This window comes from Coffea arabica, chromosome 2c, assembly GCF_036785885.1.
Source record: "Coffea arabica cultivar ET-39 chromosome 2c, Coffea Arabica ET-39 HiFi, whole genome shotgun sequence".
NCBI lineage: Eukaryota > Viridiplantae > Streptophyta > Magnoliopsida > Gentianales > Rubiaceae > Coffea > Coffea arabica.
The window spans coordinates 17,807,893-17,834,431 of NC_092312.1; the positions used below are offsets into that span (position 1 = coordinate 17,807,893).

Sequence of the window (26,539 nt, forward strand, 5' to 3'; positions counted from 1 at the left end):
ACCACCTCCTTCTGAAATCTACAACAACCATTATTGCCCATATAAAGACCCCACCACTTCTCACCAACATGATACTACATCGTATCGCATCAATTTCACAAACCAACATGATGATACTACCTCATAGCACTACCACGTCCACCTTCTGCATTCCGACTTCCCAATCTCTGGCACTTTTTCGCATAGGAAACAGGAGACTATCGTAGTGGGATCCACTGACTAATTTCACCTCGTATCTGCTTGAAGCTAAAGCCTTCATCCTCTACATACTTTTTGGGATAAAATAAAATCATCCTATGGCAAGGGAACCGGTCGACACCCATAGTTGAATCATGAATGGTCTATTTTGGAGTGGTGCAACACCACTTCAAAATGTTGCACCACCATGGAAATCTACATCAACCAAAGGTAAAGATGCATTGAAGATAACTACCTCGCGTCATATGGGTGAACCTCGATGCTAATGCTACAACCAATCCCCGTTCCAAACACACTCCAAACGCATAAACAAAATCCAAGCTTCCAGCCCAAGTCGTTGAAATTTACCCTTCGCTAGCATTATACTGACGAAGTCTTACCCACAGATTGCAGCAAGTAGACGAATCAAATCTAAAAAGCAGTAGACATTATAAGGAGGCAGTGTCAGTGGCAGACAACACAAACAACCAGGAAATTATATGGTTTGGCCATAAATATGGAATCACAGTGCTGTCGACAACTCCCTTTGGTGGTAGGCACTCCAATGGAAGCAGTAAAAAGTTGCCATGATTATTTATATACGTAAAAAGAAAATGAGAGAGAAGGGGAAGATACCAAGCTCCAAACTGTCAAGAGTCATAATGATGCAAGCATTGTTCCCCTGAACAAAAAAGCATCACTGGATGAAGACATCAAGTGGAACACTTTTAGTTTATAAAGTCTAGCATCACTTCTTTCATGACAACGCAATTTATTCTCTGCCATCCTGATCCAGACAGAACTATTCGAGAGAAAGTGACTGGACCTGGATAAAGCTTCAGAAATCCATTCCATATTCTTCAATATTGGGATCCAGAACTGAAAGAAGCAGAAAGTTTTATAGAGCAGCAAAGCTAGCAAAGCATAATGAAAACCCGTGAAGGAAATGATGGGAGAGCAGCAGACCTCAATCCGGGAGAACGGCTGAACTTGTATCTAGCAACAAATCAACCCTCAGCCTTCGGAGACCCTGATCCACAATCAGGCAGAATACCTAACAAAGTTTTTTCGTGTAATTACTGCAGGCGGAAGTTTTACAGTTCACAGGCACTGGGAGGCCACCAAAACGCCCACAAGAGGGAAAGAGGTGCAATGAGAAGCTATCAATCTCAGTTCATGGTGGCTTTCCCGGTCAATACTTCCATGATCAGATCACTCGGCGTGCAGGCACACTCACTTGTACACAAAACAGACGGAGATAGAGGTACGATGGTTGCAAAGCTCACTGAGGCTAATATGGGACCTCAGATGCTGCAGTGCCGCGAAGAAACCATGGAACTGATGTGGCCAGGAAGTTTTCGACTTGATCAAGCACCGCCGCAGCCCAAGACATCTAATCAGGATGAGCTTGACTTGAATCTCAAGCTCTAAAGAGCATCTATCATAAATTAGCACTGTAATCTATCTTAAATTAGCACTGTAATCTATCTTATACTCAAAACCTTCTATCTTCCTACAGTTGGAACTGTTAATTTGATCAATTGCTAAGAAAACTCGAGGCATGAGAGGGAACCAGAGATAGTTCGGCTCTCAGAGAGTTTTATTGTGTCATGTACCGTAATTCTAATAGTAGGGCAAACCCCCATTGCCAGCTTAGCGACATACACCATTTTCCGCAGCTTCTTTCTCTTTCATTTTGCTGCGTCTAGAATTATTTACACATTATTTGTTTGCTTCAGCAAGAAGATTCATTCATTCACAGTAGTACTTTTTTCAACCTTCTCGGAGTGGCGAAAGATCTTTACTTGCTTGCTTACCCATGGCCATGGCGAAACTAGCAGAGGTCGAGACATTATTAATCTATTCACCTCTAAATAGCAGGCGCTTTTGCCAGAACACTTCTTTCTGAGTGTAGTAATTCTCACTGTACACTCGGCCCTAAATTTTTTCATCTTCGAGATAATACCCCGTGACGTGTACTCCAATAGGACAAATACGGGCCAAAATAGTCGTTTGATTGAAAGATCAACCATGTCCATCAGCAGTTCATATAAACAGACAACCACAAATAACTACAGCATGAATACTGTATTATTAGATCATCCCATAGCGATCAACAGTCCTAACGCACAGACGCTAAACAATGTGCAGCAGCATTCCCACTTGCCTTTCTAATTCTTTTTTTTTTTGGTCTAAAATAAAATTCTGTAATGATACGTTTAACACTTTCTGCAACTTGCAGAGCTACAAATCACTTTTCTTACTCTGGATATTAAGGCCCATCTGGACAACAAGATTTCTATCATTTCAACAAGTTGACACCATTGGCCACTTCTTTTAAGCCACTTTATCCATGCTAGCGAACCATCATTTCCATTATTAAGGCTGCTTTATATCTCCTTCGTTACGCTTTATACGTTTGTGCTTTGTTTCATGGCATAACAGACAAGGACATAATATCAGTTTGAATGTAGTACAGATTCACTATTGCATTCTCTTTGGCCCCTAAACAATCAAACATAGCATCAATGAAGTTACAAGGCATGCTAGCAGGTTCAGTAATCCAAAAGGATATTCAATTCTATCAAGCATCTTTCAGAATTTCTTCCTCTATAATCTAATATGATCTCAAATATTTGTTACAGCTCACAGAACGTCTGGGACCTTAAGCTTTTGGCACTTGTGCATGATTATGGGAAGCCTTTGACTGATCAAGCTAGGATCACTATACGCAGCTGAATCAACCGAGTATCCTTCCTGCAACAATTAATCAAACCAACCAGCTTAGCGAGAAAAACAGCACCAAGGAAGAGAATCATCAGAAGCAAATCTCTTAAGCTTTCCATTCAAGGATTAAAATAGGTAGTGAAAGAATAGACAAATAAATTCAGCAGATATTGAGCATGGGCAAGACCATTTGGGTTCTGAAACCGTAGTTCACATATCAGAATGAATATAGAAAATGGACAACTTCAAATGTGTACTTAAAATGAATATCTTGGAGGGCTTTCCTTTCTTATACAGATACGCTACTCTTTTAACCTTCATAATCAATTTACCGAACCAGTTATTGATCAAAGCATCACGTTGACCGACAAAAAGAACTCCTAGTTTGCCAGAGCAAAAGAGAAAAGAGCATGAAGAGGGGACAAGGAAAAAGAGGAAAGACAGTCTAACAAGTAGCTTCAAGATGTCAACAATAGAAATTTCAGGAAGTTGAACAGATGAATTAGCTCCCTGCAGTGTAGAAGAAAAAAGCTATTTAAAAGATGGAGAAAAAGATAAAACAATCCACAACACTAGGAAGAAGAACGTAGAAGATTTTTGAAAGGAAGAGGAAGCAAACTAACAGAGGACAGGGAATTAAATGTAGCCTCTCTCCAGCAGCTTTCTCGAAGAACATTTGGTTTCATACTCTCCCCAAACATGCAATGTATCCGAGTGTCCCTCAATCTCATAAGCACTCCATCAACTCTGAGCTGTGAGAAGAAATTCAAGTTCAAACCCAGGTGAAATGAATGCTCAATAGAGACTCAGTTTGCCCCAGGCATAAATAAAACAAGAAGGAAAGTTCATTGCTTTACAAAGATCACTCACCCAGAAACGTAAGAGAAGAAACCAACTACTAGGCATGACTCTCTGCAAAATCACAATTCAAAGAGTGTAAAGGAAGTTGATCACGTTCAAGCTAGCTAGTTAAAGGCACAGGTTCAAGTTTTACCACTTTTACTGTCAAAAGCGACACTCCATTATCAGCTAATTCATCTTCATATAAAATGACCTGTTGTTCGAAACAACTTAATCAAGGAGCCACAAAAACACCATGGGATGGCAGAGTCAAGAAATAAAATATTCAGTCACTTACTTCATCATAGAATAGAATTGGCTCTTTGGATGCCAATGCAACCAAATCAAGTTGCTCCTCACAGTCTTCCCAATATAGATTGCCATTGCTTTCCTCTGACGCTCCTCTTTGCTGATTAGTCAATAAGAGCAGATATCTTATCAATGTAACAATATATAGCAATTGAGAAAAATGGAAGCAATCTCCTTCAGTTTAGGCAAATGGAGCAATCCAAGAAAACATCTCCAATGGAGGAATCAAAGAAACTTCAGCTATGAGTTATCCATTACCTTAAAAATCAATTACTATGGATCATAGATATCACAATAAGCAAAAATATTTGCAAGAGGAACATTATAACATTGCAAAGAACCAATCCTTAAAAATTTATTTGCTAGAAACCTGATGTAAAACGATCATAAATTTTAACTTAGAGATGATAAAGTAGATAAAACACACCTCAGAATTCGTTTCAATAGTTTCACTACCAGAATATGGTGTTGTGAAGGTGTAATCATAATCTAGAATTACTTGCTGAGAAGGTTTGCTGCAAGACAAAAAAAGAAGAAGAATAAAAGTTGAAAGGATTGAACAATATGTAAAAGAGGTCATACTTGCAATGCAAAAACCCAAAAATTCTATGGATACACATATGAAGTAAATAATGAAATGCTGTCGAAGCAAGCAAATTATGGCAGCTTAGAATCCAGGTGATCACAGTCTGAGTTTTTGTTCACCCTAAGACATTTACTGTATCTTTGACGCAGAACAAATCTACCAGAATCCAGGTTCTAAATTTGAGACTATGGTTTTACGGGCAACTCTTTAATCCAGATAAAAAGCTAAACTCCAGTTCTGTAGCCCAAAGTTATCCAATTGATACTAATGGCTAGCTAAGTCCTGAGGCAAACTTTAAGTGCCCACATATCTGCTTACTATGGTAGCTCCAAAAGTAAAGATGAGAAAAACAAATTGAAACAGGAAACGTCCGCCTTCAATCAAGTTTTCGTTTTTCTCATTTTGCATTTAACACCATCGCATCTTGTTTTCTAACCAACTCAAAAGCCAGTGTAGCACTAGAGAATGAATAGTTGAGTAAGTACCTTCTGAATTTCCATTTTGCAGCCGCTGGAACTTCAACAGGAGGCAAAGCTTCCTGCTTCCAGCCTAATAGAGCATCAAATGCATTAAAATGGATTCTCAATCCACTTTCCAAATGTTTAAGAACCAAGGAGCTATGTCCGAAAATCATCTCAGGCAAGTGGCATGTCCCTAGCTTTTCTTCCCACCTACATAAGAATAAGGCAAAGATCAGCAACTAATACAGAACAGGAAATTTCATCAAATACTTGTAGAAAAGAGCCTGACAACAGCATCGCAGGAGACCATCAATTAGTATGAACTAACATGATAGTTTGTCTAAATTCGTCCAAAAACAGGAAATGCAATCAGATACTTACAAAATAGTTGTAATACTTCGGGGGGGGGGGGGGGGGGGGGGGGGGAGGGTGAGGCATCTGTGATTTTTTGTTGGTTGGGGGAAGGGGAAGAAGAGATAGAGAGAGGCAGTTACTCTTGGCGCTGGAGGGATTTGAGGATGGAAGCTTTGGAAGACTCGATCTCCCATCCATGTATCCGAAGTCCAACCCGCCCGTCCGGCAGCAACTCCGCTCCGGCTTCTTTCAATTCTTTCTGGTCTGCCTCCCACTCCATGCCCCCTACCTCACAAAACAAGCACCGTCACGATTTAAGTCCAGTTCTGTTCCAGATTCTGCAACCCCCCTTCTGCTGGGCTGGCGACTGGAGCTGGTTTTCTACTTCCACAGGGATGGTTTCCGAACGGCGAGGATTCCAGCTACCGCTTTTTGTGAAAGGTCAGAATCGTCATTGCATCTTGTTTGTGTCTCTGTGTGTGTGTGTGTGTCAGTGTGTGTGTGTACATGCCCTCTTAATTTCTTTCTTGATCTTTTATGAGTATATTAAATACTCAAGGCCCATTTTGGAAGGAACAGAAAATAGAGAAGAAAAGACTTATTATCATGACTTTTTTAACGACATTCTCACAATATTAATTTGTTTGAAAATTCAACCCAAAAAAAAAGAGTAAATCTTTCCTACACTAACGATGTATACATTATCATCATTGAATTCATGATACATGTATAAAAGTTGAATTTTAAATTCAAATTTTATATAATTATCATTAATCCAACATTGATAGTATATACACTGTCAGTGTAAGAAATATTAATAAAAAAAAAGATAGAATAATTTTGAACATTTTGATATGACAAGCATTTTTTAGTTCGCGTTTCATCAATAAAGTTGGCAATCCTTTAGTTTGGTTTTCCTTTTATTTCTCTTCATTGCCCATGCCCACAGTAGAAATTCATTCCTCCATTTCTCACCTTTTCTTTCCGCTTGAACCTCCCAAAAAAAAAACAAAAATAGCTATTCCTCTCTCTCCAAATTGTTTCATCCACAAAGTGAAATTGAGTTTTGGAAAAATAATAATTTACAAAAAAATAATGAGACTAAAACGGAGCTTATAGTCTAAATTTAGCTGAAAAATACATCCAACATATAAGATGAAAAGCAAAAAGTTCCATGTGGATTGAAAGTCTAGACACTGCCGAAAAGAAGTCAAAATCAACCAAAGAGCAAAATATGCTCTAAAAAGCAAAACACCAACAGTGAAAATTGTGCAATGGTTTAGGTTTAGGGAAAATTTCAAATACCTCTCCTGAGGTTTCTGATAGTTTCACTCCCCTCCCTTGTGATTTTAATAATACCACAAACCTCTCCTGTCAGATTGTGAGGTCCCATTTCTTACGTCATTGGTGCCAAAAAGACTTAAATGCCCTCACAAGTTTGCTAATATTTTGTGATTATCTGAAAAAATTTAGTTAAGTTAGTTATAAACACAATTAATGTAATTAACGAAACATTAGAGCCCTAACAACCAATATAGAAAGGGGCCTTTAGCAAAATGGCACCAAACTTAGGTGCCATGGTCTGATTGACATAACAGCTTGACAGACACGGTATATATAGAAGCAAGAAACTTACTTTGTTCCCACCATTGTCGAGATATAGCAACTGAGGTTGATGGCTGGCAAACAAAGCTCTTGATTCTCGTTAAGAAAGCTCCCCTGAGGAACAAAGGTCTTGGCAAACAAATTGAAGAGTCTCTGAGCTCATTAAGAAAAATTTACCAGGTAAGTGTTTATGATTTCGTACTCTGTTTCAATATGATATTGGCAGCTTATGATGATTTGGTTGTTGTTTGCGTAAGCTTGATACATGTTTGCTTATGATTTTCTGGTTTGTCATGTGACTTGGTTTGCTAAGCCTCTACCAGATTATGTTTACTTGATTCTAAATTTCTCGTCTGACTTGGGTTATTTGATATAGTTAGATGCCAAACCTCGGTACTTAGAAAGCTTATGCTTACACTGTAACTTCAGCAACCAATGTTGCAAGACGGTTAATATTATAGCTAATATTTTCTGTAACTTCAATAACTAATATTGCAACTTCAGTAGCTTATGATTGTCTATTGTAGGATGGTTATCACTGATGTTCATGATATTGTGCTGTATTTTGTGGGAAGAAAAGTAAGAGTGGCTAAGGTAGATCCCAAGAGTTACTTGTACATTGATTTTCTAAATGATGTTGCTGAGAAGGCATTGCAAGAAATGGCTGGAAATGTCAATCTACTAATGCACATGAGATGCGAAATACCTGGTACAGCTGAGTACTTAGATGTGAATGATGACCAATCTATTGCTGAATGTTCAAGCTGCATCAATCTCATGTAGTCATCAATATACTAGTGTTGGAAATGGATATCATCCCTGCCGAACAGAGTGATAGCTTTCTAAACAGAAATCCAATAAATGAGCATGAGAATTTAGGAACTGAAAAAACTACTAGAAGTAAGAAAATCGAGATTCATGAATTAAACTGTGAGACTAAGAGTACAGTTGTGATTCTACGTCTGATGAATCATGGAAACAAGGTTGGGATAGTAACAATGAGGATTTAGATGATGAGCATTGGTCTGTATTCCAAAGTGACAGTTGTGATGATGATTTTTCTGACTTTGATGACAAGAAAAATGCGAATATTGTACCTGATTCTAAATCTGAACATGAAATAGATCCCATGAGAGAAGCCTTAAGAGCTAAGATGTGGACTTACAATCGAAGGGAGGACATTGAGTTAAGAAGGGACAGCTTTTCACAAATATTGATGCTTTTATAGCAGCATTAAAGGATTATGTGATCCAAAAAGATTTTCCCCTACAAAGATTGAAGAATGAAAAATGTCGATGTACGACCAAATATGGTGTTAATGGATGCAAGTGGATAATTCATGTCTCACCTTTAGTAGATTTAGTGACATATATGATAAAATCATACATACCAGAACACACTTGTGTGATGGACAACAAGTGTCGAGAGACCACCTCTGATTGGATGGCCAAGAAACTTGTTGCTGTGATAAGAAATCATCCTGACATTTCAAGAAAGGGGATTGAAGCTAAGATACTAAAATATGGTGTTCATCCTAGCAAACAATAAGTGTACAGGGCAAGAGAAAAGGCCAGGGAGGAAATTGAGGGTACACATGCAACTTCATATAGTAAGATGCCAAAATATGTTGTTCTTTTAAGGCAGAGCAATCCTGGTAGCATATGCAAAATTCACTATAACAGACCCAATTTACTTGTCGAGCCAAGATTTTTTAGATTGTTTATAAGTTTCAAATGTCAGAAAAATGGTTTCTTAACTGGTTGTAGACCTTTTATTGGTTTTGATGGTTATCACTTGAAAGGTAGTTTTGGTGGAGTATTACTAACTGCTGTGGCATTAGATGCAAATAATTCAATTTTTCCTATTGCATTTGCTGTGGCTGAATCTAAAAACAAAGAAACCTGGAGCTGGTTCTTTTACTTTTTTCAAGAATTCTTTGGACCATTTGATAATAGTGTTCATTTAACATTCATGTGTGATAGACAAAAGGTATAGACCTTGTTTACTTTACTATCATGGCAAATGTCTCATTCTATATGTCCAGCTGTGCCTATTATTTGATTGGTTTTAATCTTTGCTGTAGGAATTGAATCTTGTTTATGAGGAGATGATTCCATTAGCTACTGGATGGTATTGTTGCAAACACATTTGCAGCAACTTTAGGCTTCAATTTCCTGAACTATTACTGAACAATTTGTTTTGGAAAGTTGCTAAGAGCTATGATGCAATATGCTACAATGAAGCAATGGCCTCCATTAAAGACATGAATATAGAAGCATAGAGATATTTATCAAAAATTCCACCTGTGTCTTGGGCTAGGCACGCATACTCAACTGAGATGAAGTGTGACCATGTCACAAACAATTTTACTGAATCTTTCAATGCATGGATGGGAGATTTAAGAGCTAAACCAATACTGACTCTTGCTGATGGTTTAAGGAAAAAGATCATGAAAAAACTGCATAAAAAATATCAGAAGGCCTGCACATGGAGCTCTAACATCACTTCAAAGATCACTGAAAAGCTGAAGGAATTGTTGGACTGTCTTGGAGATCACTGCAAATGACAAGTGAGGAAATATTTGAAGTTGGTGATGTAGAAGAGAATACATTGTTAATTTGACCCAAAAGACTTGTGATTGTGGTGCTTTTCAATTGTCAGGACTGTCTTGTAAGCATGCTACACTAGGCATTATATATAGAAGACAAAAATTAGAGACTTACTGTGATGCTTGCTTCTCAACAGAATTGTGGTTTAAGGCATATAGTGGTCCAATTTCTCATGAGAAACGATGGTTTCCTTTACCTGATGTCACTCCAACAATTATCTTACCTCCACCCTTGAGGAGAGCTCCAGGTAGATCAAGGGTGAATAGAAGGCGAGAACCTGATGAACCAGCTCCATTTCAGACAAAGAGGTCTACTACTTTGAGATGTAGGAATTGCAATGCTTTTGGCCATAATAAAAGAACATGCCAAAGAGCACTTGTGAGAGGAAATAACTCTGCCACGCAAACAAATCAGCAGGTTCATTACTGATTTGTAATATTCATTATGTTACTTTGTTCACTTTACTTAAGATCATGACATTCAGCTTCATGTACAGATTCCTAAGAGAAGAGTAAAGCCTGGCAGGGGAATTGCAAACACAAGCTTGGCAAGATCTGTGCTCTGGTAAACATTACTTTATTGTAGATATAGTGAGTTCTAACTATTTAGTATCAAATAACTAGCTGTTAACTACTTATGAGGAGATTTTCCTAATGCAGGATCACGTAGATGGGAGTGTGCCTGTTGTGATTTCCAGTCAAGGCAGCAATCCAAGCCCATCAACTGAACCTGGTGCAGCTAATATTCAACTGAATGTACAGACAACTATGGATGCTGCTAAGAGAAAGGTATCTTGTGCTGCTTGACTGGAAATTATTTTACCAATTCTGAGTTGCTCATCTTAAGCACTTATCCTACATCATTTCAGAGAGGAAGACCCTCAAAGAAAGATGGAACATCTGCTATAACTAATATCAAGAAGAGAACTTCATTTGCAGCTTTACAACCAATGCCAGTTATGCTAACTGCTAGAGCCAATTCCACTAGAAATTTCCACTTCCAAACTTCTGTGAACACCAATACATCAACTAATCATGACTCACACAATCTCAGTAGCAGCTTTGGCTTGAGGTTTTAAATAGTTAGACCTCTCCTGTCATATGTTGTTGTTATGCAACTACTAAACAATACTGCTGTTCTTTTGTATTTATTTAGAATTGGAGATACTTTTGTCACTGTTAGTTTTACTGAAACTTTGGAGCAACTTTTGGTTTTGTATACCATCTATGGACTTAGAACCTATGCATGATTTTTTGCCTGACATTTGAATTCCAAGCAGCAGTGTAAATTCATTAAAGACATACAGTTTGTATTTTTAGAGTAAAGTGCAATATGCAGGGTGTTACTTTTCATATTTTTGTTGTAAATCTGATTGTATGGTATTGTCTTAGTAAGATCATAATAAACAACGTCTTGCATGCACATACTTCAACTATAAGTTCAGCAAATAGCAATAGGAATATTACTTCAACAATCTGCCATTTGTTCAGCATTCTACTGCATCAGTCTCATTAAACTGACTTCACAATTTGAATAAACATATAAATTGCTAAGAATATAAGGTTAAGTATCATTAGCTTTGTCACTATGGAGTATTGTTGTTCAACTCTACCAATCTGGACTTGTTCTTCCCTTTGCATTGATGAATGTCTGCGTTCTCTTTGGCTGCTCACCTCTTCCTCTTTTGGACCTTCATACCATTCAAAGAATCTGCAATTTGTGTAGCAAAAGCACAGCTTGTGTGGATTCTGTACACTCTCAAAAATTTTAATGATTGTCTTGCGATTACATCGACAATATCTATTTCTAATTGTAAATGATGTAGGTGAATTCCAGAATTCACCTCTGCTGCTTGAATTGGCCATTTGTGCGTGTATTTGTTGCTGCTACAGTTCATCCAACACCAAGCACTTTAGTTGCATCCAACATCAAGCACTTCAGTTGCATCTCCCCAATTAACATTTGTTTCTTGCTGTTTGTTGCATCTCTTGCTGCTGCATTTTACTCTCATAAATAGCCTTCTAAACTGGCCGTTGCATATGAACATTAGAACTAACCGCTAGAAAGAGCCGTTGGCTTCTATTTTGTTCACCACTGACGTTCAGACCTTAATGAATGCATTGGTCTCACTTACACCTCCTCAAGTTTCATTCTTCTTTACTTCATTAGCTCATTGATGCAAGATAATGAGGGCATTTGTAGTATACTTTTGTTTCTCTCTCCAGCTACTGATTTTTTATTGTTTGTATTTTTAAATTGGATCTATTTTGACATTGCCTATTTAGTTTTAAGGGAAGTTTGTGGTATTATTGAAACCACAGGGGAGGGGAGTGAAACTGTCAGAAACCTCAAGAGAGGTATCTGAAATTATCCCTTAGGTTTACTATATGCAGATGCACAAACATTGGACTTTAGAATAACATAAGTACTTAACATTTTCTTATTCAAGGTTGGGGAAAAAAATTTATTGTAGTCTCTTTATCAAATCCAGAGGATAAAACTCTCAGGTCAGCATCCATTTCTGTCTTCTGGAGATGCAAAGCATCAAACCTTGACACCCACTTGATGAACTCGTCCACGAGCCACCTTATAGATTAATCTTCCCAAGACAGATCAAGACATATGGTGGTTATCCGTCAGAATTAAGATCTTTATGCACACTCAAAGTGGGGCTTCTTGAGCTTCTGAAGAATGCTTTCCAGTCACCACCTCAAAATAATGACTGGGAATCTCTGAGGGTGGACACAATGCTGCAACACGTTTGAACTGTTCACAAGAGTAATAGTACTAAAACAGTCAGTAGTTATTAAACAAATTTAAGCAACAGAGCCCATGACACAACTGGGTCCAAGTAAAGAAGAAAAAGAGAAAAAAGTACTTCACTGTGGTGCCACTTTTAAGTACAAAGCTCATATGGTAAACAAAGTTAGGATACCTTGTTTTGCATGTATTTTTCTCTTAATGCTTGTGCAGAGGTCGGTCTTCTATTAAGCTGTAGATCATTAATGGCAAGGATACACTCCTTTAAATCAGATGCTTTGTAACCTGTATATCTCTGCAATGCCAAACTCTGCAGCAACTTAAAAGTAAGTCCATATCATAAACATAGTACAGATTACTGTTAAGACTAGAAGGGAGTGCAATCAATTCCTAATTAAGTTGAAGCTCAAAAAATTTGCATCTAGAATCCTCATTTCGCGTGTGCATCAACAGACATATAATACAAGCACGATTATTCATTTGAGCGCTCTTTATTTGAAGTAACTTTTGGCATATGACTATATTAGATTAGATGTTGGTACCCGAGGAAAAAGTTCATGTTATCTTGCCAGCTAAGAAAAGCAAGGAGTAATCATTTTAAATCATTTTTAGGTATATTTGGTTTTATTTTTTCTCCAGAATTTGTGCACTTCGCAATTGGAAATCAAACATGTCGTTTCCAGATTTATTGAATGGCAAACTCTCAGGTGAAGAATGATAAAACTTGCTGACAAGCTTAAGCAGAAAAAGTAGTTCTCAACAAATACAGGATTCAGGCCTCAATTGACAGTGTGAATCTGGAAAAGGGAGGTAGATAGAAGAAATTTGTGATTTATTCTTTCTTTTGAAGTTTTTGGACTGCTTGACTCCATGGTTCAAAAATTAAAACTAATGACAGAATAATCTGCAGGTAACACGTCCTGCATGAACAAATGACTGATAAATGTGTATTGTATCTTACCCAGGGATGAATGCTTGGTAGCATTGTAAATCTAGCAAGAAAAATTGCTGAAGCAGCAATCATTGATGGCAAGAACCTCACACAGATATAATCTAGCAAGCTTAGCTCCGCCAGGTAACAAGCCAAGAACTCAAATTGCAAGTTGGAAAACTAGAAAAGACAAGGGAGCTTGATCACAGGTATTATTTTGAGGAGCGCAAAATAGAAGAAACATTACAAAGCATAGAGGGATTGGCATACCGTTGAGATTTCTTGTGCAGCCTTGGTGAACGTTCTGCAAAGCCACCACACAAATGCCATGAGTTAATCAATGCTGTGCACATATAGGGTTGGAAGTGATAGATAAAAACAGCAACCAATAAAACACTTGAAAATTGGCTGACCTGAGAAAACTCTTTGCTGTTGGATTAGATGTATTGAAATTTAAAAACATTAGTATATTGCTCTCCATAGCTACAACCTGTATTTGACACCAAACACAGCAAACGGAAATTTAGTAGGGCTTTCCAGAAAAAAAGGAAAAACATAAAAATTAGCTAGAGAAACAAAGAACCTCTTCTCTGGTGTACGTATTATCTGTTATGTAGCAACAATCTTCAATATGTGGAGGAGTAATTTCTTCAAACTTTCTGCAGTTAGAGCAGACAAAAGAGATTAACCAAGGCAAAGGCAAAGACTGACCAAGACAGTGGGGTGGGAGGAAGAAGGAACTAATAAGGTTCAGATGAGCATACGCAGCTACAAGCATGCTGGATACACCAAGGAGTTGAAGTTTCGTCCTCGACAAAGCATGTGAGGATAGGAATCTATCTATGTAGTTCACAGTCAGATAAAGAGTATCAGAGACAAGTTTGTATTCATCAACAACCTCCACCAGCCAATCAACTAGAATTTCTCGCATAGTTGGTGTTATGTCTTTCTGAACCTTCTCCATGTAATTGTGCAACGGCCTTCTGTTTCCTTCCACCTATATCATAAGAGCTAGACTAGTATGAGATTTTTATCGATCTGAACTAATGATAACATACTAAGAGAGGATGAATCACTATGTATATGAAAGGATACATATCCCAACTAACATGTCTTCGGTACAGAAAATTAAGCCAGGTTGATGCATTCACTTTAATTACCCAGTATCCAGATTATTCACCTCAATATCTCCCCACAAGAATACACATAAAATCTCAATTATCTGCAGAAAGGTTAGGTGTTCAATTTATTAAACATATACTTTTTGTGTTGATCAAAATCAATTTCTTAGCAGGCAAATTAAGGTGTAGCAGGTAACTTCAGGATAAGTGGTCCAAATATATTCTTCAAGCAGAATACGACTTCTTGGTGCAAATTGAATTTTTGTTTTCATAAAACATTCAGTAAAATTTGTCGTACAAGAATAGTACACTAATATTAATTGATATACTGCAACAAGAGAACCACTAGAAAACACTTAGCACTAAAACAAAAGATTGGCAATTAAAGAGCTCCTAAACATCGTCAACCACAAATTTCATGCACCCACAAAAGACATAAGTACCTAGGAATTACATTTGAAGGGGAATCAAAGATTTCACATAAAATCGCCCTGCAACATATTTTTGAAATCCAATATGAGAAACACTAAGAATTGGAAACTAAGACGTCCGATTATTTCATTTCCAAACAGTACCAACTTTTGGTTCGGCCTTGTAGGGAATAAAAAACAATGGCTTAACAGCACAGTTTAATTGAGGAGAGAGCAAAATTGATGGAAAAATTTAAGTTACCTCCAGTGAGCGAAGATGCTGATAAATGAGAGGGGCATCGGCATATTTGCGGGAAACATCAGGGCAACGATCAACATGAGCATCTGATTTCACTACCTCCTCTTTTTCTCTACTGGTACTGGATTTTGGTTTCGGGTGGACAGGCTTTGGAATACTGCTCAACTCGACAATCTTGGGGATGTTGGTGAGCTCACCCAAGACGACCCTCTTCTTGGTGGTTACTGAAAGTTGTTGCCGTCCTTGCAGAGACTCAATATTGGTAGTAGTAGTGGTAGCAGCCGTCATCATGGGCCGTTTCTTTGATGGCCGTCCGGGAGTGCTCCCCAGGCAGTTCTCTTGCTCGCCCATTTATGATTTGTTGTTGAGTACGTGAATGTGTGAAAAGAGTCTCCAACTTCGAATGTGGTTTTGAGGATCTAACTGTCTCTGTCGAGGTTTTCTTTTTGGATGAAGATGGGAAGTGAGACCGAAGGAGATTGTGCGTTCGAGTAGGCGGGTGGGCATAGGGTGATTTTGTTGTGTTCAAAAATGAAATTAGCGCGCAAGTGATGGGGTCATATTCATGGCAGTTTTCAATTCGCCCTTTTGTTCTTTTTTTTGGCTCTTGGATTGGAACTTCATTCCATTCGGTCTATAGTTTCGGCGCAGGCCAAAACCAAGCATGAACCTGCACCCCCGTTTGGATTGCTATTTTCTGAAATTTCATAATAAAATGTATTGTAATGACGCACATTTGATAAAACTAAAATTTGAACCTATTAAATTGTCAAGTATTAAATTTAATATATTTGAGTATATATTACATTCAGTGATTTATGAATAGATCACCATATTTTTTGAAATAAATTTTGCCTAGAAAATTTTGCGCTCTACTTAATTAATTCAGATGTTCAATTTTTTATTATCAAACGGTTCTAAACATATTAAGATCTGAATCTGTTAAGTTTAAATGTTGAATCGAGTTATTAAACAAAGTCTAAGTATTCACGATAAAAAAGTGATTGAAAAATATTTCTGTAAAATTTTTTTGTGAACAAATGGCTTTCCAAACAAGGTGATTGGAAAATGTGTTTTTAATTTTTTTTTAAACTTGACTCGATCATTATAGACTAAAAAGTAATAAGAAATTAGAACCCAAGTTTGGGTTTGATACTTTGACGTTAAACAGAATCAGGTTTAGCACAGATACAGTTTTAGATTTGGATGGTTATGTGGTTATGGACTTCAGTTTTGGCTAGTTGTGGGAGCTTGAGCTTCGTGGAATTAAACCCTTGCCACATTGTGACCCGTAAAGGAACACTAACATCTAACTTTAACTCGGGAGAACTGCCGCATTTTATTTTTGTCGTCTGGCACTCCAAATTCGTGCACTCTCTTCGCCGAAGAGCTAATTTAGCACATGCTTTACTAAACTATCTCTTCAAAGCTGGAATTTACAGAAGCCATTATGCTTCTGAAAATAGATAATATATATGGATTAGCTCTTCCCACTTTCATTGTATATTCAACTTGTAATAATAGTAAGTGTCTAATCTTACCATCAGTTGCCAAACACACAGACATCTGCTTCCAGCATACATGTAAATCCGACGCATCTTTTAATCTATGAAAGCATAACCTTTTGATGCCATAAACCCAAATTTAATATTCAATAATCATTACATATGAATTTTGGATAAGGTATATGATTGATAAATATTCTTTTTTTTTTTCCTTTTTGTGGGACCTACGAAAAAGAACATACATTCTAAACAAAACTTCAGCAACGATGACCATCACGTTTGAGCCTCTGTCCCTGGGTTGCTCCGACGCACTGCAACTTGGTTAAACTCCCTGCAATGACTGGAAACAACAAAGAACCTTCCGACTCATCCAAACTCACGGTTAGTGTTGCGGAACCCGGCAGAATGGTTGACAGGTTTAATCAACTTCAGTAACCCAAATCTGTCCCCAGCCACCTAAGCCACTGATCCAATGGCTGATGCTCAAACAGTACATATAAACACAATACTCGAGTGGGCAAAAACCCACAACCACCTCAGCAATCTCTTAAACTCAACAGAACAACCGTTACAAAGCTCCAATTATGAGCCGAAGTTCCAACTCACTCATGCATAGCTGGAAGATTGGCAGTTGGCTCTACAATAACAGCAAAGCCGATTGCTAATCAATGGAATGCTCTTTCTGCCATATTCCATAGTTCCCAAATGATGCTGCTTTTCAGTGCCGATACCAGTTCCTCCATGAGAATCAAATCCAAGTAACTTGCACAACTTAGTTACCACTTCTTGCCTGTAACCTGCCACTTCTACGAACAGACTGAGATTTTGATGCATTAACATTTGAGACCTGCTTGGATGTCTCCTCAGCACTGGATAACTGATCAGGCATTTGATCGTCTACCTGGGTACACCTTCCATTAATGGAATCTGGGCTGAAGTCAATTGCTGAATTCCCCTCTCCTGTACCTGCAATGTGCTGCCCTTCAACACAAGGATTGGTTTGGGGAAGAGCCATCTTTCCCTCCTCATTACAAGTAGCACTTTCCAAGTTAGATTGTTCACCATGCTTAGGTACCTTTTCATTTATTTCAGGTAAAGAGGTGCCATTTATCGAAGTGGTTCCTGTCATTTTTGAGTCCATGCGAGATGAATGACGACAACTCCAACGAGCATTTTCAAACCATTTACTAACCTGCATGACAAAAGGTAGAAAGAACTCAGACCCAGAGAAAAGTTTATAAACAGTCCATAACGCAAGAAAGAAAATGAACAAACCTGCTGGATCCTGAGGCCCAATTCTTTGGCTAAGCTTTCTTTCACACCGTTCTTTGGGTACTGATTCTCCCTAAAAGATTCAAGAAGTCTCTGCAGGAACATGGTGACCGACTTTGTTAGAAAAATGAGTCAAAGGAAAGGATGTCAGTTTTTCCTTTTTTTTATGAGGACAGGTGTCATCTTCTTTAGCTACCTTTTGCCAATTTAACTGTTAAATATTTGGCTCAGCTTTTTCAGTAGATTATTTGATCCTCCTATGCTTTTTTCTTAAGCTTACACTACAAAGTTTGCAGACAGTTCACATAATCAACTATAGTCTCCCAGATCATGGCTACAAATTTGCTTTTCAGCGCACAACAAATTCCCAGAATTCTTTACAAAAAACTGACTATTCAACATACATAGTTCTATACTTTAAGAAACTAGGCAAATATCTACAAGGTTGCAACCCTAGTCCATGTCTGATTGCCGATATGAATAATGGTTTCCATTTAAAGTGTCCACTAAAAAAGTTAGAGAAAGAAGCATGATACAAATTGTCCTTGTAGTTGAACAGATTAGGCATCAAAAAACCGTCATCAGTGGACCTATTTCCACAAGCAGGCAAATTACATTTCATAATTACATAGAATTGTTAAGGCTCTAATTGCTTATACTTTCAATTAGCTGATGATTCAGCAGGAACAAAGCAGCATTAGTACCTGAACTATACCATCCCCAAGTCTTTGGTAAGGTCTGCCTGTCCTCTTGCCACTTGAACCACCTTCAGTAGAAATTCTTGGTGAGTCAACAGACATATTGTTTGAACCCTCAATTTCAAACTTTTTATTGATCTTCTCCACAGGTGTCATTTCAAAGTCTTTTTGGTTGCAATTTTCATCTTTAATATCTGCCCCCTTATGTATTGTTTCAGGTTCATTGCTTGGCACTAGAATAGCTTTCCCAGTGCTTTTCTTCCTTCTCCTTGGGCCTACAGTTTCCCCGTAATCTTCATCACTTGAGTCAGAAGAAGTATCACCATATGTTTCCTTTGAAGGTCAGGCATGTAAGGCAAATAAGTCAACCACAGAGAACAGGATAAAAACATCAAGAAAAAACTAGAGATCAGAGGCAAGGATTTAAAGACTTGAAGAAATAGTGACGAACAAAAATGCAATGTGACGAGAGTAAATTAAGTCACAACTCAGTTTCAAGTTAGGTAGTTCTCATATTTTGTCAGAGCAATTGGGAAAAAATTAACATGTTTAATGTCTGGTCAAAGTAATCATCAAAAGATAGAAAGAAAGAAAAAATCAGCTTTTCCATGCATTTCCAGATTCCGTATGGATTAACTTATTTATGTTACAAAATCATATAACATGTGAAAATTCATATTACGGATAGAAGACACAGATCAAGGAAATATGAGTTAAATAAGGCTGCTAAGGAATATAAGCCACAAAAACAATTAAATTTAGAATTTATGAGGGCTCCAACAATTCAAAATCAGTGACTGCCCATGAACTAACACCCCTGCTTCATTTCTGCTGCTAAGTTAACTATGAATTACGCCAATAACTCGCTTGGTCTGGTCCTCTTTTTTTTTCCCGGTAGCCATTCTTTTCACATCAGCAACAGTCTCTTTATGCTTCCAATTTTGTTTAAACACAATCAAAGAAAAAAGGAAATTGTAGCACAGTAGACCAAATACGAGGCATCAAAGGGACACAGAAAAAAATGAACTTGATGATAAACTTGAGCCAAGAAGGTCATACATCTGGACTGAATGGCCTCAATCAAGCTGCTCTCAGAAGCATTTGCTAAATTTTAAAAATGAAAATATCAGGTAATGGTCATGCAAAGATGGTGTAGGTTAATTGCAATTTACCCCCCTCAAGCTTGCAAATTTTACAAGCACAAGCAAAATAACCAATCGTAGAAAAGGTGGATGAATAAATATCAGAAATACAACAAAAGTTGATGATCGCATAATAGAAGCATCACGGCAAACAAAGGCCTAGTAATACATATCTACATTGCATCATGGCCATTTTACTACACAAAAACATTGTTAAGAGTTAAAGCATTATATAGAATACTAGGCTATGATATATTTCCACCATCAAACTGTTAAACAAATGAGGGGTTGGGTACGGGAGGGGGGAGGAAAAGCATTACAATTTAGATGTCAATTGTGCTTTGCTTCATGAATGACTTAGGGTATGGTGGACATCTCAATGACGGCAACCAATTGATGCACGTGTACAGACATATATAGTGAGACTCTGAAAAAGAAATATAACAGCTTACTTCATGCAGCTTCTTGTAGTCCAATCTTTCTACGTGTCTTTTCCCAGATACAGGTGCATCATTAGACTCCAAAAGGAAGGATAGTTCATCACTCAAAGAATGTCTCTTATCTCTACCTACTTTAAAGATTTGACCGATAGAACCCACAGGTAGGTTGCTCTGAGTTGATACAGAAGATACATGGCCTGCTTCTTCACCTAGCGGTTCTTTCTCATGAAACATGGCACCAAAATCCTCCGAGTCTGATGAAAAATCAGAACTTGAACTTTCCTGCTTAGCAAGCTCACCATGGTCTGCGGCACTGGGGTCAAAATCATCATCTTCTGAATCATCAGAAGGAAGCCCCAAAATCTGTTCAGCTTTAACAGCACTCACTGGTTCCTCTGAGGCAGAAAAGTAATCAGATTCATCAGAACTTGATTCCTCTCCCAAAACCATATTATCTACTTCCGGTTTATCAGGGTCATAGTCATCATCATCTGAATCATCTGATGGAAGTCCAGAATAATCATCCATCTTCATTCCAGATGCTGCTGCTGCAGCCTCCTCAGGAAACACCTTCTGCATATGAGTCAAAGAGCCATTCATGAGCAACTAATGACAAAGATCCAAACAGTATCTCCAAAGAAAATAAGCATACCTCCCATTTATCAAGGACAGAAAGATTTGATCCCTGAAAATCACTAAGCAATTCAATGCAGTCAACTTTGCAATCACATCCAGGACAAAGCCAACCTTCTTCATCAGGGGGAACTGTTTACCACCATAAACGGAGGAAAAAGAAAGAAAAGCTACATGAGATACTACACTAATTAGATGAATAAGTATGACAAGTACCATGGATTAAGTGTGGAAATTACTATCTTCTTTCAACAGAGGTGGTTCCAAACAAAATTGGTGGAATCCGCGTTCACAAGCTCCATCACAAAGAATAATATCATTATCCAGTGTCAAATCCTTTGAGCCACACTTCGCACAAAATATCTGCATCAAAAAGAGAAGCAATCTTAGTATTTCCTTATCAAGTAGACCAACAGCTCATAGTCAATAAACATCTCCTACATCTTCACTGTCAATTTGTCCATCAGAATCAAATAAAGATTCTGGAAGCTTTCCCTCTGCAAGTAACAAGTCAATCTGTCGAAATAAATCCCTTATTTTCAACTTGTAGCGGAAAATCTGAGATTTTGCCCTTTGAAGCTCCTTCTCAGGCTTTATCTTTTCTAGGCTGCAAAACATACCAATGTCATGAAATTTGATGTTAAAACATGCCAATTATCAGATCAACAATTACCAGTTATGCAATTTTCTATTAAGACATTGTTCAAAACTTCATAGAAAAAATAAGGAAGTCTAGCTCGACCAACCACAAACTATACAAGAATGCAATTGTTAAGCGCACTAGAACCATAAACTATACAAGAAGACAGGTCTTCACCTATACTGGAAAGCAACACAACAATAAAATCCAACAGCAGCACCATGCAGCAACTTAAAAGCAGTGATACTATACTTGTCCTGCTGATTCCACAAATCAGAATGACCAAAGAGATATTTCAAGTATCCAAAACATCTAAAGCCATTGTTTTGTAACATTAAAAATAGGTTCAGTGCATAGAAATCATTAACCACATAATTCCTTTAAACAGCCATAATCCGTAAGACTAAGAACATCTATGTTAGCTGGGAACAATTGAATACCATGATATATTTTGTTGAAATAATTCAACAACAGCATCTTGTACACCCAAACTACAAAGCACAAAATATTGAAGAATGATACAATGCATACATCACTTCATCTGTGCATACAAACCTTTGTCCTTTCCAGCCTTCACCGGAGTAAGCATCAATTAAGTTCTGCTCATATTTTATTCGGTGGAGTAAATATCTTAGATGGGCCCTTATTCTTGAAAATTCGTTTACAGGGATGTTTCTTCTCTGCTTCTTCTTTCTCCTTTTTCGTCTGTATGCTTCAGTAGCAGCATCTTCCACCACATCTTTTTTCTCAGACTCTTTAGATTTCTCTTGTGACCTTGAGCGAAGAACTCTAGCAGTAACCGGAATGGTCGAAGTAGATTTCCTCTTCCTGGATTCGAAAGGAGTTCTTTTATCAAGAACTGACTCTCCACCAGCATTTACTGCACCTTTTTGTGTTGATTCTGTTTGCTGAGGATCAACATGCATGGATGCATCCTGAGGTTCTGATCCAAGACTGGCAAAAGCAGGAACCACTGCCACATTTTCACATGGGGATACTGAAATCTGTATGTATTCCTCGAGACCAGTAAGGTCAGGTGCTGCTATCTCTGTTTCTGTCAGTCTGTTATCAACATTGTCATCCCCTACAACTTGCTTCTGCTCCAATGGCTCAGCATTGGCACTTTCAGGCAAATACTGAATGTTATGCAATCTGAAGGACTCGAAATCTGAATTGTTGGTTAAACCATCTACTGTTTTCAAAATTTCCACACTATTAGCATTTGATTTTCTGATGCCTGTTTCTTCTGGACCTATATGTGCATCTTTGACCATCTCACATTTCTGAATCACCGACTCAGTGCATCGATTTCCAGAAACAAATCCATTACCAAGTTCCAATGCACGTTGCTCCGGGCTTAAGTGGCTCTCAGACAAGCTGCTTTCTCGTACTACATCCATGTTCATGATCTCATAGGTTGAAATAGAGGAATAAAAAGTTGCTAATATTGTCCTGAGATGTAAGTAAGTAATCACTCTTTGCTTCTCAAGGATTCCAATAATAAGTGCACAAAGACGATAGATGTGTTTGGATAAGAGAATATTTCGCATAATTTTTTGCCAAAAATACTGTAGCACTTTTTTGACGTCATGTACATTAGATAAAAAGGTGGTTGAAAGATGTGTCTATGATACAAGCAAATAAATTTGTGCAAATAACAAATTATCCAAACAAAACCTGTTTGTCATACAGCAATGAGCTCCATACACCTAAAAGTAACATGACAGGAAAATTCAGTAGTTAAATTTGACCCGACCCAATAACTGACGATTATTATTCATTCAGTCATTATCTGTGCAGTTTGTCAGAAAGGAAAATGACTGAAAAGGCAAATAATTCAAGACAATGTATGACTCCGGAATCCACATGGCTAAGGCCCTGTTTGATCAAGTCAGTACTTAAACTTAATGGATTCATATCTTAACATGTAAACGTGTTTGATAACCAACGATAGAACATCTTAATTAATTAAGTGGGTATGAATTGTGTAGGCAAAACTTCAAAAAAAAGTGATAAACTATTCACTTATCACTTAATGCAGAATGCACTCATATATTAGGATTTCTGTATTTAGAATTCAACAACTTAACAAATTCAGATTTCAGATTTTAGTTTTATCAAATGCACTCTCTAAGTTGGAATAACAGTCCATTTTGTTTCACAACAACAAACAGTATTTTGTTTTCTTTGTTATCAACAGAAATCAAGATTCAAAGGATCTTAGATTCTCAGGTTTGCACACTAGATTACAAAAGCTTTAGGAAGGGAACTACAGCAGTCCTAGATGGACACGAATTGGTAAGAACTTCAAGGAGATCAGAGTGCATGGACGGATAATCATCCATGTACAAGGTAAAGAAAAAGATATCTATCATTTAAAGCCCATAGCCCTATGTTACCAATCCCTCTATGCCAAAATGATTCCAACTTCCCATGGAAGAAATTAAGATTTTCGGTGATAGTGCCCTAATTGAAAACTTTATCCCCAACTGAATGCCCGTGAAATGACTATTGTGCACAGCAATTAGGGCTATGTGATGATGCGTAATGCATGAAGCACACTCTCTTGGAGGTGTTACTAACACCAATCCTAGTATCATTCCACCATGAAGTAAGATTAGACTGTGGGACCACATCAAGAAGATTTCAATTACTGTAGAAGGGTATATCTTGGAAAGAGCATTTTCTTTTCCAATTAGGGTAATGATACCAATTTTGGCAGAAAGCAAAAATGGAAACATGACACTATCAATGGGAAAGAGTCAAGTAATCTACGTCTAATCTATGTCATTAGCTCACTATTAACTGGATTAGATAGAAGCTTTCCCACCGTTTACTAAGAAAGCGCTGTAGGGCGATGGGCCTTTTCGCTCCTTGCCAGGTTACCTTAGCAAAGAAGTGAGATGATATTTCCAGTATACATAGGCAGATCCGCTCCAAACATTTCAAGCAGATTTTTCATCACATTTGCATTTCAGACTGAATTGCGTAAATACAGGTTCTTCTTTCAATTTTATTGAAACAACCATCTCTCTTTACCAGTGTAGAGGCATGGCCTTAGGACCTATACCAGACAAAGCACACTGGATACAATTTGCCCAAACAAAAGTGTTATCTACTGCTCTGAGTTTTGAAAGCTCAAATACTCAGAATTAAACGTCTTAGAAGATATCATGGTATATCTTACATGCAGACCAATACTGAGGTTGATTTACAATATCAAGTGAGCATCCAATATTCAATATAAAGTGTTTCAAATGGTTAGGAAATTATAAACCAAGAGAACTCTGACAGAATAGAAACTGAAACTCCGAGATGATTTACAGTCTCCTTTCCAAGCAGCTTGGGAGTGACTTATAGAACTGCACTGCAGTTGTGACACAAGGTCAAGGCAAACCTCTCAAGAGGCTTATTAGCTTGAAATGCCAGTGACATCCAAATTGACGCGTTATCCTCTTGTTTTGGAGTTGATCTTTTTGGCCCAAGATATAACAAAAACAGTCGCAGAACATTACCAATTTTGAAAGACAAACAGATCTCAAAAGTAAAGATCATCTACCATCCACATTTTAACTAGTAGTATTATTTTGCTGAAGCAGACACAATTGACTATTACCTCCATTTCTATGACGTCGATGTGTTGAATTACTTTCATGCTGGTACCAAGTTTTTTTCTTTTTTACTTTGGCTGCAAACTAGAGTTTTATTCCTGGAGCCTGGGCAACCGGAAACAAGCTTCTTTACCATATAATGTCAGTCAGGGCCTGAAAATTTGATCTGAACATCCTTTTCTTACCCTATATATTGCAGTCCCTTCTCATTTCATCATCAAACCAATTACAACAGCGTCCAAGTCCTTGAGAAGTTCTCAAATTTGAACTATACCTCCGTCCCAAAAGGGAAAAGAAAAAGACTTGCCAACCCAACAAATGACAGAAAGATTCTAGAATTGAAAACCAAAGAACTTGAATAACAACGAATTTTAGCATATCTGATACGTCCATGCACAGCATTGCTATAAAAAATTATTCTAAAACTCTAAACCCGGGCAACAACGTAAAGTATTCAACTAGTAATTTCTTCTAGCTCCAAAATTTAAAAAAAAAAAAAAAAACAAACAAACAAACAAACAAAGTCGGCGACGAAGAAAAAAAAAACAGATATCTTAAACTCTTTTCTTCGTTTTTTTTTCAGGTTCTAAAACAGCAAATTTATCAGGATATGAGCTGAAATTTCCAATCTACACATTCTGAGAACTGTACTTACAATACATTCTGCGAGGGGAGGGAGAATGAGGTATACCTGAAGCAAAAGACGGCGAAAGAGAAAAGGAAGAGGAAGAAGCTAGAGAATCAGTGGAGTCAGATCAAGTGTAGGAGAAGTCTAGGGTTTTCTGGAGGAAGCGTCGGAGAGAGAAGATGATTTAGTAGTTAACGTGATGGACAGCAGCAAGAGAAAGAAAAGCTGTTGGGGATTGGCGGTTTCGGAGGCATTCTCTCGTCACCGCCGATATATTGCAGTAGTAGTTAAAAAAGATGAAAAGAAGAGCGGTCAGCTTATTATCGCCCTCTGCGCCAGGTGGGCATCTACGTTCCCCCCGGAGAGAGAGAGAGGGTCTAGTGGTGGCAGGGCCAAGTGAATTTAGCAAAGCACCAGCACGATCAGCAATACAGCTCAAAGGGAGTGTGAAATTCCTTGATTTCGCCGCTATTTTGCGAGATTCCGGGTTTGTATTGGCAAAGCCGGTTTTGCTGAATCTTTGGATGGGAGAGGTCCTCGCTCCTCAGCCCTGTCCTGATGTCATTATTATTGTTTTCTGATACTTCCAGAAGCAAGTTCCTTTTGGGCCTCGCATGTTCTTGCACTCTATATTTGGGTCTCGTAGAACCTACAAAACAGTATTCAACAACGGGCCTGCAATTGAGTTATGGGCTCTCATGTGGAATTAACATCCCGCCTTCATTACCTGGTACGTTGTTGGACGCTTAACCCCACTCGAAATCCAGCAAACACGTCGTACAAGTGGGCTTAACAATTATGGGCATCAAAATTTTTTGTTT

General features: G+C 37.9%; 4 protein-coding genes and 1 long non-coding RNA gene across 8 annotated transcripts; 2 read left to right on the forward strand and 3 right to left on the reverse strand.

The window, feature by feature from the left end:
• Positions 1 to 1,104: 1,104 nt before the first annotated feature.
• LOC113726492 (zinc finger protein 7-like) lies at positions 1,105 to 1,608 on the forward strand. Its single transcript, XM_027250240.2, has one exon. It carries the CDS (start codon positions 1,105 to 1,107, stop codon positions 1,606 to 1,608), a length of 504 nt encoding a protein of 167 aa, XP_027106041.1.
• A 1,028-nt stretch (positions 1,609 to 2,636) lies between these two features.
• On the reverse strand, positions 2,637 to 5,993 carry LOC140035122 (TIP41-like protein). Of its 2 annotated transcripts, XM_072074826.1 has the most exons (9): positions 5,595 to 5,993; positions 5,125 to 5,310; positions 4,481 to 4,568; positions 4,043 to 4,153; positions 3,899 to 3,958; positions 3,775 to 3,816; positions 3,528 to 3,656; positions 3,355 to 3,414; positions 2,637 to 2,934 (listed from the first exon to the last, which is right to left on the reverse strand). In XM_072074826.1, exons 1-9 carry the CDS (start codon positions 5,732 to 5,734, stop codon positions 2,824 to 2,826), a joined length of 927 nt encoding a protein of 308 aa, XP_071930927.1. In that variant the 5' UTR covers positions 5,735 to 5,993; the 3' UTR covers positions 2,637 to 2,823. The 2 variants fall into 2 exon arrangements, with proteins under 2 accessions (XP_071930927.1, XP_071930928.1); XM_072074827.1 differs by lacking the exon at positions 3,355 to 3,414 and having other exon boundaries at positions 5,595 to 5,992.
• Positions 5,994 to 7,036: 1,043 nt separating this feature from the next.
• Positions 7,037 to 11,006, forward strand: LOC140035854 (uncharacterized). The gene is made up of 5 exons (XR_011839765.1): positions 7,037 to 7,239; positions 9,143 to 10,085; positions 10,165 to 10,232; positions 10,328 to 10,456; positions 10,537 to 11,006. It is a non-coding gene; the product is annotated as an uncharacterized lncRNA (long non-coding RNA).
• Positions 11,007 to 11,799: 793 nt separating this feature from the next.
• LOC113726493 (putative cyclin-A3-1) lies at positions 11,800 to 15,692 on the reverse strand. Its single transcript, XM_027250242.2, has 8 exons — positions 15,153 to 15,692; positions 14,124 to 14,356; positions 13,943 to 14,018; positions 13,773 to 13,849; positions 13,630 to 13,663; positions 13,390 to 13,539; positions 12,604 to 12,738; positions 11,800 to 12,434 (listed from the first exon to the last, which is right to left on the reverse strand). Exons 1-8 carry the CDS (start codon positions 15,498 to 15,500, stop codon positions 12,330 to 12,332), a joined length of 1,158 nt encoding a protein of 385 aa, XP_027106043.1. The 5' UTR covers positions 15,501 to 15,692; the 3' UTR covers positions 11,800 to 12,329.
• Positions 15,693 to 16,748: 1,056 nt separating this feature from the next.
• Positions 16,749 to 26,268, reverse strand: LOC140004189 (pathogenesis-related homeodomain protein-like). 3 transcript variants are annotated; one of them, XM_072074830.1, is made up of 11 exons: positions 25,782 to 26,268; positions 23,157 to 23,188; positions 22,035 to 22,931; positions 21,281 to 21,446; positions 21,079 to 21,202; positions 20,859 to 20,971; positions 20,219 to 20,779; positions 18,631 to 18,957; positions 17,930 to 18,019; positions 17,726 to 17,846; positions 16,749 to 17,616 (listed from the first exon to the last, which is right to left on the reverse strand). In XM_072074830.1, exons 2-11 carry the CDS (start codon positions 23,165 to 23,167, stop codon positions 17,552 to 17,554), a joined length of 2,475 nt encoding a protein of 824 aa, XP_071930931.1. In that variant the 5' UTR covers positions 23,168 to 23,188; positions 25,782 to 26,268; the 3' UTR covers positions 16,749 to 17,551. The 3 variants fall into 3 exon arrangements, with proteins under 3 accessions (XP_071930931.1, XP_071930929.1, XP_071930930.1); XM_072074828.1 differs by having other exon boundaries at positions 16,749 to 17,846; positions 25,782 to 26,267; XM_072074829.1 differs by lacking the exon at positions 23,157 to 23,188 and having other exon boundaries at positions 16,749 to 17,846; positions 25,782 to 26,266.
• Positions 26,269 to 26,539: the final 271 nt, after the last annotated feature.

Bases quoted from the DNA above. Each gene is read 5' to 3' on its own strand.
- LOC113726493 (XM_027250242.2), bottom strand. From the start codon at position 15,500: ATGGGCGAGCAAGAGAACTGCCTGGGGAGCACTCCCGGACGGCCATCA. The intron at 14,357-15,152 runs GTAACTTAAATT...CTTATGATATAG, and splicing joins AGCATCTTCGCTCACTGGAG to GTGGAAGGAAACAGAAGGCC. The intron at 12,435-12,603 runs GTATCCTAACTT...TCTTGTGAACAG, and splicing joins AAAAATACATGCAAAACAAG to TTCAAACGTGTTGCAGCATT.
- LOC140035122 (XM_072074826.1), bottom strand. From the start codon at position 5,734: ATGGAGTGGGAGGCAGACCAGAAAGAATTGAAAGAAGCCGGAGCGGAG. The intron at 3,959-4,042 runs GTAAGTGACTGA...TTCGAACAACAG, and splicing joins CAATTCTATTCTATGATGAA to GTCATTTTATATGAAGATGA. The intron at 3,817-3,898 runs GTAAAACTTGAA...GTGATTTTGCAG, and splicing joins CGCTTTTGACAGTAAAAGTG to AGAGTCATGCCTAGTAGTTG.
- LOC140004189 (XM_072074828.1), bottom strand. The intron at 20,972-21,078 runs GTAATTTCCACA...GGTGGTAAACAG, and splicing joins ACCTCTGTTGAAAGAAGATA to TTCCCCCTGATGAAGAAGGT. The intron at 18,958-20,218 runs GTAAGCTGTTAT...TGACCTTCAAAG, and splicing joins ACTACAAGAAGCTGCATGAA to GAAACATATGGTGATACTTC.
- LOC113726492 (XM_027250240.2), top strand. From the start codon at position 1,105: ATGAAAACCCGTGAAGGAAATGATGGGAGAGCAGCAGACCTCAATCCG.